A 12448-nucleotide genomic window follows, 5' to 3' on the forward strand; every position below is an offset into this window, starting at 1 on the left:
AAGTAAGCAAAATTAGCATTGCAGCGCGGATGATTTATATGGCTCCATTTTGGGGGAAGGCCTGCAATGGCATATGTGAGGACTTTGTACCAGCAAGAAGAGAGGAGATCATAACAAAGAATCTACATTATGCTACACTGAGCCCAGAGGCTCCCAGTGACTGGGTGTATTACATGCAAACCTCTGGTGCTTCTCTCAGATTTTGGTTGCATTTGGTACAGAACATAAATCACATGGTCACATGTCTATACTGCACCAATTATTCTATCATGCTTAGAAGGAACTCGGGCCTAAAACGATAAAAGATCACTGCCTGGGGCCTAACAGCCTCCTGATGCTTAGACTGCTTATCTAGCTCTACAATCTACTGCCTAGGAGGACTCAGCTGGCCCAGAGGGTGGGGTACATGAAAGAATAAACAGCCAACACAATCAGGTGGCATACCTGAAGAGCTGCTTAATTTTTCTATTATGCTTATCTGAATTTTATATGGGAATATATACCCTGTAAATGTTAAAGAAATCCTATGATTTATAAGCATCTTAGGATTTTATTCAAGAATGCCAAGAAGCCAATCTACTCTTCAAATGAGGAGTATCCGAAATATCATTTTTGGGGTGTCTAAGTAGCTCAGTCAGTTAAGCGTCCAACTCGTAATTTTGGCTCAGGTCATGATCTCGTGGTTCACGGGATCAAGCCCTGGGTTGTGCTCTGCACTGACAGTGCTGATCCTGAGATTCTCAGTCTCTCCCCAACTCTCTCTCTCCGAAAAATAAACTTTTAAAAATCATTTTTAATATATACTATTGGCTTCTGCAGACTCTTATCTAGCGTAACACGTTAAATGAGTAGCATGTTCAGTAACCATTATGTTCAATTCAATCTCTAGCACTGGTAGTAGCATAAAATTTTCTATCTACGGCTATGGGAACAAAGTTTGATACGTACTAAAAACCAATCTGTACTCTAGCACAGATAGACACGGCTGCCAGAGAGGAAAAGAGTATTGAAACCGAGTTTTACATATGGCAGGAACTTAAAAACTGGCTGTTGAAACCTCAGGAAACTCTACCCTGACACGTTTAAACAAATTCACACTTTGAAAACCAACATAAACATGAAGATTCATGTAGCTTCACTTGGTTATTCTTGTGCATTTTCTAATTCACAGAGTCTGAAACACTTGTGAAATGTGGACTTAGGATTATAAAGAACTATAATATGTACAATAGACACAGACAAAACAAATTTTGTTGGGGAAAAAAAAATAAAGATAGTGGTAGTAAGGAAACAAAGGTTGAGAATGAGATAAGTTCATTCCAAAGAAAGTAGCAACCAGTTACAGTACAGGCAGGCAGAAGTCCCAAAGAAGAAAAGTAAATCAATTTAATAAGGAGAGCTTTGCAATGCTGGGTTGGAATTTAGGGTGAATAGAAGTTGAGAGTAAAAGGGGAACATAAGCTCATAAAGAATACAGCTAATAAAACCAATTATCTTGCATCGTTTAAAATACAGGTGTTGTCATCTTTTAAGGTAATTGATAGAACAAATGCCGAGAAGTTGCTGTTATTTCCCGTATTTCATGTTAGCTTATAACACATACCTCTAGCATACAGTCTCATGCTTTCCATATAAGTTGCAAGGTTTTCTGCTACCAAAGTAACTAGGGCATGATTGTGCTGAAGTTGATTGATTAAGTCATGGCGATAAAATACATGGGGACTTCGCTGAGTTTGACTGAAACGAGAAGAACTTAACAATATAATTAGGCAATTAAACTCTGTTGTAATCAAAAGAGCTTATACAATCTAAATTCTTAGCTACTAATTTAAAACCTTAAAATGGTTTCTCCATCATTACAGAATTACACTCTTGGCCATTTACTTCAATAACAAGATCAAGCAATTTAAAATAAAATATTGTTTCAAAAAGACATTTATTCTGTTATTCTCATTTACGTGGACACTATGTTAATATTCTCCCGTCTCACACCATGGGAGTCTACTTCAATGACCAATTTCCACTCCTGTCCTATTGCAGTAACAAAGCACTTGTGTCAGTTTACAGGATTATTTCCAAAATTGTAAAACGGGAACATGACCCTTGCAAGATTAGCACCACAAGATTATGCTATAGTTGGAGTGAAAAATTTGACCAAAGAAAATGCGTTCAGAAAAATCCGATTTATTAGCCATTCAAGGTACATTCTGGGTCACTTGGTTTGTAGCCATGTTTGCCCACAGGTTATCATCAACAAACAAGACATCTAGTTCCTTTCCAACCTGTTCTGCCACCTTCACTGAAACCAATAAACTCTTAGAGCCATTACTATTCTAGTGGAAATGAAGCCACTGTACCCTGGGAGAGTATGTAAAATATTCTGCAACAAATTTAATTCATTTGAGAAAGACAAAAAGGCATTACATACAGTGGCTCCCAAATCAAAATATCTCCCTGAAAAAAATGTTAGTTACTAAGACATAAATCTGGATTTTCTCCAAGGCTTATCCTTATAGCTTTTTAAATTTCATAGCTTTTTAAATTTCATAACTTTTTAAGCCTCCAGAAAAAAAATGAGACAAAGTTCAAACATTAAAACCAAAACATATATGGCCTTTTCTGTCCTAGGCATAATCATAATAATCTAGAGCTAAAAAGGACCTTGGCAATCATCTAACTTTACACATAAGAAAAACACATTTCTTTTGATTAGTAAATCTTTACAAGATAGTATGATTGGTTAGACATAAGGGCCATACCCAGGAATCCTGACCTCACTGTAAATATTCTTTGTACTACACCTGGCTTTCATTCTCTGCATATTATTTTTAACTTTTCACATCATGTGTTCTAACTTTTATCAACAGAAAATGCTAGAAAATATGATTCCAGTAAGAACTCAGCATGTAAGATAATATAAAGACCACTATTTAAATCGAAATTTCGCTAAAATCAATAAAAAAAATACTTTAAACCAGATCTTGTCATCTTTCACGAGTAATACAGGATACTGCAGATTCTGATGCATATCATTTAATTGTGGCTTACGTTCTCAATAAAGTCAAGGATGTGGATATGATAAATGAATTTTTGGTTCCAAATTGAAACTTCTCTCAGCCTCCTATCACCCCCTCCCCACTCTAATTTTCTTTTGAAAAGTTTGCTTTTACCAAGTGACAATGTAATTTCTTTTCAATAAAATATGAAAATAAAAATACTGAAATTTTCTGTTAAAAGCCTTACCTCAAGTTTTGAGGGGCTTCACCAAACAAACTACAAATTTCTCTAATTTGTTTCAGTGCAGGAATTACCCATTTGTCATTCGTACGAAGTTCTTCTATAAAGCGATCTATCCACTGGATCTTCTGTGTGTCACGGTCCTTAAACAAACAATTTCAATGTTTTAGGTAGGTCATACTCAGAAAAACTCCAGCTTCAATTATGAAACAGGGTTTAAGATTATCCTCAGAAACACGTAATAATTGCAGTAAAGGGTTTAATAAACAAAAGCAGCATTAAGTCCATTTTTATTTCACGTTTACTACCAAAACTACAAAAAGTGAAATGCTTTAAAGGATTCTACCATAAAACAAAATTCAGCAATAACACATAACCCTGTTATTCTATATAGATTTGTTTTAGCAACAATGAAGGAAGGACACTGAAAATTTGTATTTTACCCAAAAAATGGTATGGCAACTAAGTTAAAAAATTTTTCACCAAAAATCAAACTAAGGACATAACACATATACAAAAAGATAAAGGGAGAACAGTTATGAAAGTATTATAAACTCAACTAATTACTTCAAATGATATTTTACTTCCCATACCTTATTTACTTTATTCCTTCCCCTAAATCAATAGTAATCAGAAATGCAGGTTTCTGTACCTAACAATTTTAAGTTTAATTACTTATTTGAGCACATTGAGTCTCTGTTTAATTGAAAGAATTTATATCGAAAGTTATCAGTATTGGGGCGCCTGGTGGCTCAGTCGGTTAAGCGTCCGACTTCAGCTCAGGTCACGATCTCACGGTCCGTGAGTTCGAGCCCCGCGTCGGGCTCTGGGCTGATGGCTCAGAGCCTGGAGCCTGCTTCCCCTTCTGTGTCTCCCTCTCTCTCTGCCCGCCCCTGTTCATGCTCTGTCTCTGTCTCAAAAATAAATAAACGTTAAAAAAAAAAAAAAAGAAAAAGAAGAAAGTTATCAGTATTGAAGATACTGAATAAATATTTAATGAACTGTCACAAGCAAGTATAGTAAAAACCTGAATAGCATCTGAATCACATATACCTACTTGAACTTAATTTCTTAGCTCTCATCTAAATTTCAGTTCACTGGTGTAGCAAATAGTTTTCACAAATTGAAAATTATTCAGCAATTTCCATTTTACTGCAAGTTAACAGTTTACATGCCACAAGTCAGAATGCAGGGAAGCTGTTGTGTGATTTTCTCACAGGCAAGGCTCGAAGTGTTTTACTATTGAGGAAACTCTATTAATTGTTCTTAATTTCCCCATGAGCAAAGAAAACCCAAATTCTCTTACCTCTCAAGTCCCTCATCACCTTTAGTATTTTACGATCTATTTGAAACTCACACTTCAGCACCATGCATTTGACAATTCTACCACTATATAATCTGTTTTTTATACTGTCTTTCTCCCAAGGAGATTAAATGCTTTTCAGACGAGAAACAAAATTCTGACCTAGAGACCTGAGAAGAGGAAGGTGGACTTAGATGAAGAAAATGAGTTAATTCTTGAAGATAATTTCAAAAATAACAATGTCAAGAAAATCAGGAACTATTCTGTTCCTAAGCCATCCTGATAAGGAAGAAGGGTCAGAAAAAGTGTGCTTAAGGAAGCACACCTTACCTGTGAGCAACTATAATCTAATATTTTGATGTGGGCACTGAGAGCCAGGTCCATGATGTCTACAGGTACATCATCACTATGGGCCAGATTCCACAGAAGGTTCAACACCTTATGTGCCATCACACCATCTTTATCATCTTCTGCAAGGCGTCGTATCAGCTCAAGTAGCTTTTCACGTTGCTTTTTACTTGCATTTGTCCAACTGGCCTAGAAAAAAATTTTATATGGCATGAAAACAACACATTTGCCCATCACTGATTAAATGACAGGTCATGGGATTAACTATGTTCATCAGAAAACACAGCTGAGCACAGAATTATTCTAGTGATATATGAGAAAGAAGATAGGACAGACTTAAACATGAGGACAAAAAAAGTCTCTGTTTACAGTTAAATACCTAAGACCAGGGTTTTTCAACCTTGGAATTGACATTTGAGGCTGGAGAAATCATTGTTGTGGGGGCTGCTCCGTGCACAGAATGTTTAGCAGCATACTTGGGCCTCTACCCAGAAGATAGTAGACACTCTTCCTCTCAGCTGTGAGAACCAGAATTATCTCCATATACTGCTGAGTATCTCTGAAGGGTGGGGTGAGGGGCAGAACTGGCCTGTTGAAAACCACTGCCGTAGATTCAGTCTGTTATTTGTGACTTTAAAATTATATTAAAAGATGGCAAACATAACCTGACATACAAAGATTTTCATAATAAATTTGAAAAGCTGGTAAGAGAGCACTGTGCATTATACATATGAAAACAAACAGCTGTAGCAAAGTCTGTTATTAACCAATGAAAACAATTTCTAACTTATGCAGAAATGATACAGCACCATTTCCATTTAGAAGATATAATGCTAATTTTAAATCTATACGATGGGGGGGGGAGGGGGAGGGAACCTCTGAAAATGGTATTTTTACAAATGCCCAGTTTATACAATAGGGATTGGGTGGGATGTGTATGATGGTGGCATCTAACGGGTAAAGGCCAGGGATGCAGCTAAAGAATGACAAAAGCTCTATGCATAAAGTTGCCAATGAGTCTTTATAGGAAAATAAAGTGGAATCAACCTAAAGGCAAACAACAGAAGGATAGCTATGTAAATTATAGCAGATCCTTTCAACGGGATTATTACACATTTACAATGAGATAAATAAGGATGTCTTCGAAGACAACTTGAATGCATACTTCTAATTCCTCCTAGACACCTGGAAACTGCTAAGGATACAGGAAAAAACGGAAACATTAGATATTATAATTAAGAACATCTTATAAAGAAAGATAACTAGGCATTACATGCCTCCTGAATAAAGAGCACATGACCACCTAGGATGTATGTATTCTAGCAAAAGGAAAAAAAACGAAAAAACCCCAAGCCTCTATTTTATGCTATTGATATAAACACAACAATCAATCCAGTTTCTTCCAACAAATAGACTGCAAGGAAAGAAAAAGATAAAGGGGGAAAGTGTAGATTCAAAGAGACTTAGAAGATGTGCACAACCAAATACAAAGTAAGAATTCTGGTTCAAACAAACTTCAAAAATAAAGATTGAGGGGCGCCTGGATCGCTCAGTCAGTTGACCATCTGACCCTTGATTTCAGCTCAGGTCATGATCTCAAGGTTCGAGAAATCGAGCCCTGCATTGGCTCTGTGCTGACAGCATGGAGCCTGCTTGGGATTCTCTCCCCACCTCTCTCTGTCACTCCCTAGCTCATGGTCGGTCACTCTCTCTCAAAATAAATAAATAAACTAAAAAAACCTAAAACTAAAACATTTAAAAACTAGACTGGGCAAATACACAAATACATAGGTACTTTCAGGCTAATTAACAAGTCTGAAATCATTTGGTTCCAGTCCACGAAGAACTGCAAACTGACCTGGACTTCATGTTTCCTTTGAATCATCTTTTGCAGAAAGTTACAAGAGCTCAGAAAACAGTGCTTGTTATCAAACAGTAAGTGCTTAGTAAATACCTGCTAAGCCAACGGGGAAAAAGATCAAATGGAGCCATGTTTACGTTTAGCCTATTATTGTATTTAGACCATCCTCAAAAGAGGAGGGTCCAGGGGCTGTAGTAACAATTGACCTCTTTCCTTCTTCCATCATGGCCATCCTTGGTCATGCACTGTGGTATTTCAGAAGTCATCTCAAGATTAAAAATGAATGGCAATTAACTTTAGAGTACCCATGATAATGGACTCTATTATTTCCTCAGCTGCCTTTGAAAGATATCAAACTGAATTTCCATAAGGCAATGATTTACAACTTTAATGTTGCCTAAGATACAACTGAGAATGCTGCTTAAAATACAGGCTCTCAGGCCCCATACCTAGCAATTCAGATTTAGTTGGCTGTGAGGTAGAAACCAATAATCCACATTTTTTTCTTCTATTGTGACACATCAAGAAAGGTAGTATAAGTATATAGCATTACTACAATACATAATGTAAAAACCTATGTAACTATTACTCAGGTCAAAAATAACACATGGCAAGCAGCACTCCAAAGGCTTGCTGGGTCTATTTCTGAAGTTTATGTTAATGAAATCGCAAACAAGATGTATGACTTGTGTGATTTTATTCCTTTCTTCAACTTTATTAGACCTATCCATATGGTTGAATTGCTCAAATTTGCTTTTTCTCATTGTTGTGAGATCTTTCAGGATATGAACATTCCACAATTTATCCATTACAAATAATTCTGCTTGCTATTACAAATAATTCTGCTACAAATGTTAAACGTGTACCCTGGTGCACATATGCCTTTCTCTAGAAGACCTATCCAGATGTCAAACTGATGAGTCATGAGAATCTTACACTTTGAGAAATATCAATCTGGTGATTGTAACAACTTATGTACCACCAGCAACCAGAATTTATTTTATTTTATATTAATTAATTAGATACAGAGGGCACAAGTGAGCGAGGAGCAGGAAGGGAGGGAGAAAGAGAGAATCCCACAAGGGAGAGGGAGGGGGGAGAGGAGGAGAGGGAGAAAGAAAGTGGGACTCACACTCACAAACCATGAGATCATGACCTGAGTCGAAGTCAGATGCTTAACCGACTGAGCCACCCAGGCGCCCCTATGATACTTTGGTCATCTAATGCCAGTTGTTACTACAACACCCCTTATTAACATGGCCATAAGGTCACATGTTCTTAAATCCACAAATTCACCAATCATGTGGTTTTTACAAACCCAACACCTGCCAACTGTAGAGAGACCACTACCCAGTATGGCCTTAAAAGATACATGATGGTACCAATGGAGATAGCACTACAGGGGCAATTGGAATACCTTATGAGTTGTATTTGCACTTGTCTATGCATTTCACCACAGAATACCACGGTATTGGTAATCCGTGTTATTGACGCTTTATTTTTTATTACAACTAATCATCCTTCCCTGAAGTCCTACAGTGCACTTAAACATTTTAATAGAAATTCAAACTGCTAGAGGAGAGGAATCCAAATTGACAACCTGAGTTTAAAAGATTCCTTATTTATGGGACTCCTGGGTGGCTCAGTCGGTTAAGCATCTGACATCAGCTCAGGTCATGAAGTCGTGATTCACAAGTTTGAGCCCAGTGTCGGGCTCTGTGCTGACAGGTCAGGATTCTGTGTCTCCCTCCATCTGCCCCTCCCCTGCTCATGCTGTCTTTCAAAAAGACACATGAAAAAAAAAATTTTTTTTTTATTATTTATGAGGGCTATTAATATAAAAATGAACATTAAGTTCTTATTGGGGAAAAAATAATTACCAATTCCTTCACACCTGAAATTGTTTAATAATTCCTACTTCGTATTTACTGGCTAAGAGCAACTCAAAGATCTAATGAATTAATTTTAACAAAAATGAAGCGGCACTACTTTACTATGCTAGCTATTACCTTAAAGCAATCAAAAAGATGATCAAGTTGTTCAGGAGAAAAATCCCATGCCAACTTTGCCAGTAGATCATGTACATTCTTCACAATGGCTTCATGCTTCCCCGCCTATTAAAAAACCAAAGAGCAAGCAGCATATTAGAATCTGGACAGCAGAGAAGTTGTATATACGGACAGCTATTATTGACAAACTATTCCCATCATCTTCACCTAAGTGTGTACCATGAGAAAACTCGTAACATTTTAAATGTTTTAGAACTGCCCTCTAAAACCGGACTTAATTCCTTGATATAACACAGCTAATGTATACTTTGGGAATTCATGTGAGCCTTTATTAAAGTTTATTGAATTTAACGTGCCAATTTTAACATTGCAAGTAGAACAAGGTACACCAATGATCTTGTTTCAAAACTGGAAACTTAAGCATTCAAAGGAAAACAAAGCTTTTTTGGTTTCTACAGACTCAAAAAACAAAGCTTTGTAATATAAAACTCAACAATACTTCCTAAGTGATCCAAGATCACTTAAGATAATCAAATCACCTAGTTTCTGGCTCTGAAACCAAAAAAGTGACTTATCCTTCAGAAAAGCTATAAATCCTTTAGATTATTATAGGTCCTTATAAATAGTGATTTAACTCTCCTATTGAAGTTTTCTTTGCATTAAAAGTTTATGAAAAACCAATTACAGATGTCTTATATTCTTGCAAGAGACATCCCTTATATTAATTTACTGTTTGACTCTTATTTAAAACCACCTACAATATGTGATGTAATATCATATAAATAAAAGAAATAATGGGGTGCCTGGGTGGCTCAGTCTTGGTTAAGCATTTGACTCTTGATTTTGGCTCAGGTCATGATCTCACGGTTCATGAGTTCAGACCGCACACTGGGCTCCGTGCTGACAGTGTGGAGCCTGCTTGGGATTCCTGTCTCCCTCTCTCTGTCCCTCCCCGCTAATGTTCTCTCCGTCTCTCTCAAAAATATGTACTAAAAAAAAAAAAAAAGAAAAGAAAAGGGGGAAAAAAATACTTCAAAAATTTGTAGTAAATACTAAACAAAACCACGTACAAACTGCCAACCTTTGCCAAACATACAGTAAATGATGAATATATTTAAAATATCGTTGACTAGTTAGATTCTTGACAGGCTTTCTATAAATGATGAACATTTAAACACACTACAAATCAAACAAAGTAAGCCTTCATATCTCATTTTAGAATGACTACTATTAGTTTTTAGTAGCTCTTTTTAGAATCCGAATAGCCACCATCTGAAATTCCTTACCTGTGCTGCCCAGATATTATCAAGGTCTTGTAAAGTCAGAGCTTTTTCTTTGATGACAAAACGAAGAATCTTCTCTAGCTTTTCTACATACTGTGGTTGATGCAGACTGTCTCGCAATACTATAGATAAGATATTGTTCTGCTGTATCCATTCCTAAATATAATTCAAAAACTTGTTTGAAAGAAATTGAAACACAGAAGCTTTTAAAATGTATGAAATATTGTTCATACTTTCAAACAACAATAGTAGGGACTAAAAAATACAAAATAAATACACTAGTGCAATAGGTTTATGTGTTTTAACTCAAAACTACGAAAAACAGTAATTCCATGAAACTGAATTTTGCACAGAAATGTTTCCACCAATCAGAAAAGAGTGAAATCATTAAAGAGATTCTACTTCAGCATTTATGCAGAGAAGTATTATTTTAGTGCAGCAAACACCAAGGTTTAGGTAATGAGAAGGGACCCATTTTAGGATCTTTGGACTCCTTACATCAGTTTTGTTTGGGTGAAAATATGCCCTTTTATTTCTTGCTCTTATTTATTAACCAATTATGCTATTATTGCTTATCCATTAGCTCTTTAATCTTCTGAACCATCCTAATGAGGGATATATTACCCTATTACAGAAGAGTAAACAGGCTCAGAAGTGTTAGAACTGGAATCTAAATCAAGGTTGCATGCTTCCCAAGTCTGTGTTTCTATAACACTATGCTATGTTGCTGACCGGCATTTATTTAATACCTATACCAATAGAAGAAAACTCCCTCAGTATACAAATAGGTACTAGCTCATACTGTGAAATTTCACAGTATTCAACCTAGTGAGAATATGAAGTATTTAGCCCCAAAATGTGCTACAGAAATAGAGTTCTAGGTGGTAAAGGTCCATTTTTATTTCTAATCTGTTGCAGTTATGTCTATGAAAATAAATATGCAGCAACTTCAAATTGCTACAACAGTTTCTGAACACTTGATGCCATTTTCTGTACTCATCCAGGACTGGCAACAGTTCAAGAACCAGAACCAGACCTCAGACTACACTCTGAGAAGCATGGTGTTCAACCTGCCAACAAGGCAGACAGACAAATCACATACACAAAATCAGATGTTTAACACCTGCCCCCAAACACAGAGCCAATGTTTACGAATCCTCCACATCTTTTATCACATTCTATTTATTGTCTCCCCTATTAAACTGAGGCCACCATGAGGGTAAGGACAGTTCTTTTACAGATTTACTGCACCAGACAGTATGCACTGAAGTTATTCAACCAATGTTTCCTAAATGGCATACTTACGTGTTTTAAAACTACAAAATACTGAAGTATCTATGGTAAATAGTCTCTTAAACTTTCAATGCTAAAACAATATAAATAGAAGTGCTTAAATTCTTACTTAGCACGATAAAACATCAATTCGTGTATATCTTATTCCAGTGATTATATTTCCAATATTAAAATCTGTAAGTGGAATTGGTCAAATGAACAACAGGCCACTTCATGCATCAGGTACCAGATACTACCCGCTCTAATCCCAATATCACCATTATCTGTTCCATTTCAACCAAACCCCCCCGGACAAGCTAATTAATTCAGAATACCTACATTCAGCAGTAAGTTTATCAAAGATGTGCTAAGCTACCTAGATCACTACCAAATAAATTGTGTTATTACAAAAAGTTCTGAGGATTAAGAGTCCTAAATCAATCTGAACACCTCCCAGTTCTAAGGTTTCTTTAAAATGTTATTGCTAACGTTAAGTAAAGCTATTCTAATTTTTGTTTGGGGCAGATTCTTATCCATGGAAGAAGAATCAAAGGACTTACTGCCATTCGTTCAGCCGTGAGCCATTCTTCCTCCTCAGGGTTACCATGTCGATGAGTATAGTAGGATACACTAGATATCACCTTATTAACTTCATTCAGTGCATTCATCTTTCCGTTGAAAGAAGAAATTTGCAGTAATCTAGAAGAGAATTTCAGTGTTAAATAAGATTCTAAACATCCACATAATCGTTTATTTCAAGAGGTAAACATCTTACCTAAGTATCATTTTTAACCTAAATATTTCTAAATTTTTTACAGTTTCTTCTTGTCCTGGGACTCTTGAAGCTAAATTCTTCAAAGATTTAATAATCATGGAAAGAGCGTCATTTTTGGCTTCATTTTTTGCTTCTTTTTTCAGTTCTTCATCAGTTAAGTTTTCTAAAAAATGTGGGACCATTTCTATTACTGGAAGAAAGTACTTTTTCACTGTATGAAGAGTGAGAAACTCATAGCATTGCCCAAATGGTCTGAAAGAACAAAAACAAACACACACGCTTAATACTTTCTTACAATTAACTAGGACTGAACTCAGATTTATTTATACTTATACTCAGATTTACATTTCTACTTTATAC

General features: G+C 36.1%; 1 protein-coding gene across 2 annotated transcripts in view; it reads right to left on the reverse strand.

Annotated features, from left to right (window-relative positions):
• Positions 1-12448, reverse strand: part of USP9X (ubiquitin specific peptidase 9 X-linked) — a 156671-nt gene that overhangs the window by 74125 nt on the left and 70098 nt on the right. Inside the window, exons 8-14 of one of the 2 annotated variants that reach the window (XM_081793514.1) lie at positions 12089-12340; positions 11874-12012; positions 10045-10197; positions 8759-8863; positions 4871-5077; positions 3244-3380; positions 1604-1737 (exon numbers count right to left, since the gene is read on the reverse strand). In XM_081793514.1, the coding sequence (XP_081649640.1) occupies positions 1604-1737; positions 3244-3380; positions 4871-5077; positions 8759-8863; positions 10045-10197; positions 11874-12012; positions 12089-12340 (1127 nt within the window). Of the gene's footprint in view, positions 1-1603; positions 1753-3243; positions 3381-4870; positions 5078-8758; positions 8864-10044; positions 10198-11873; positions 12013-12088; positions 12341-12448 lie in introns of both variants that reach the window. The other variant, XM_081793513.1, reaches the window with a different exon arrangement.

This window comes from Panthera onca, chromosome X (genome assembly GCF_046562875.1).
Source record: "Panthera onca isolate mPanOnc1 chromosome X, mPanOnc1 haplotype 2, whole genome shotgun sequence".
Taxonomy (NCBI): Eukaryota; Metazoa; Chordata; class Mammalia; order Carnivora; family Felidae; genus Panthera; species Panthera onca.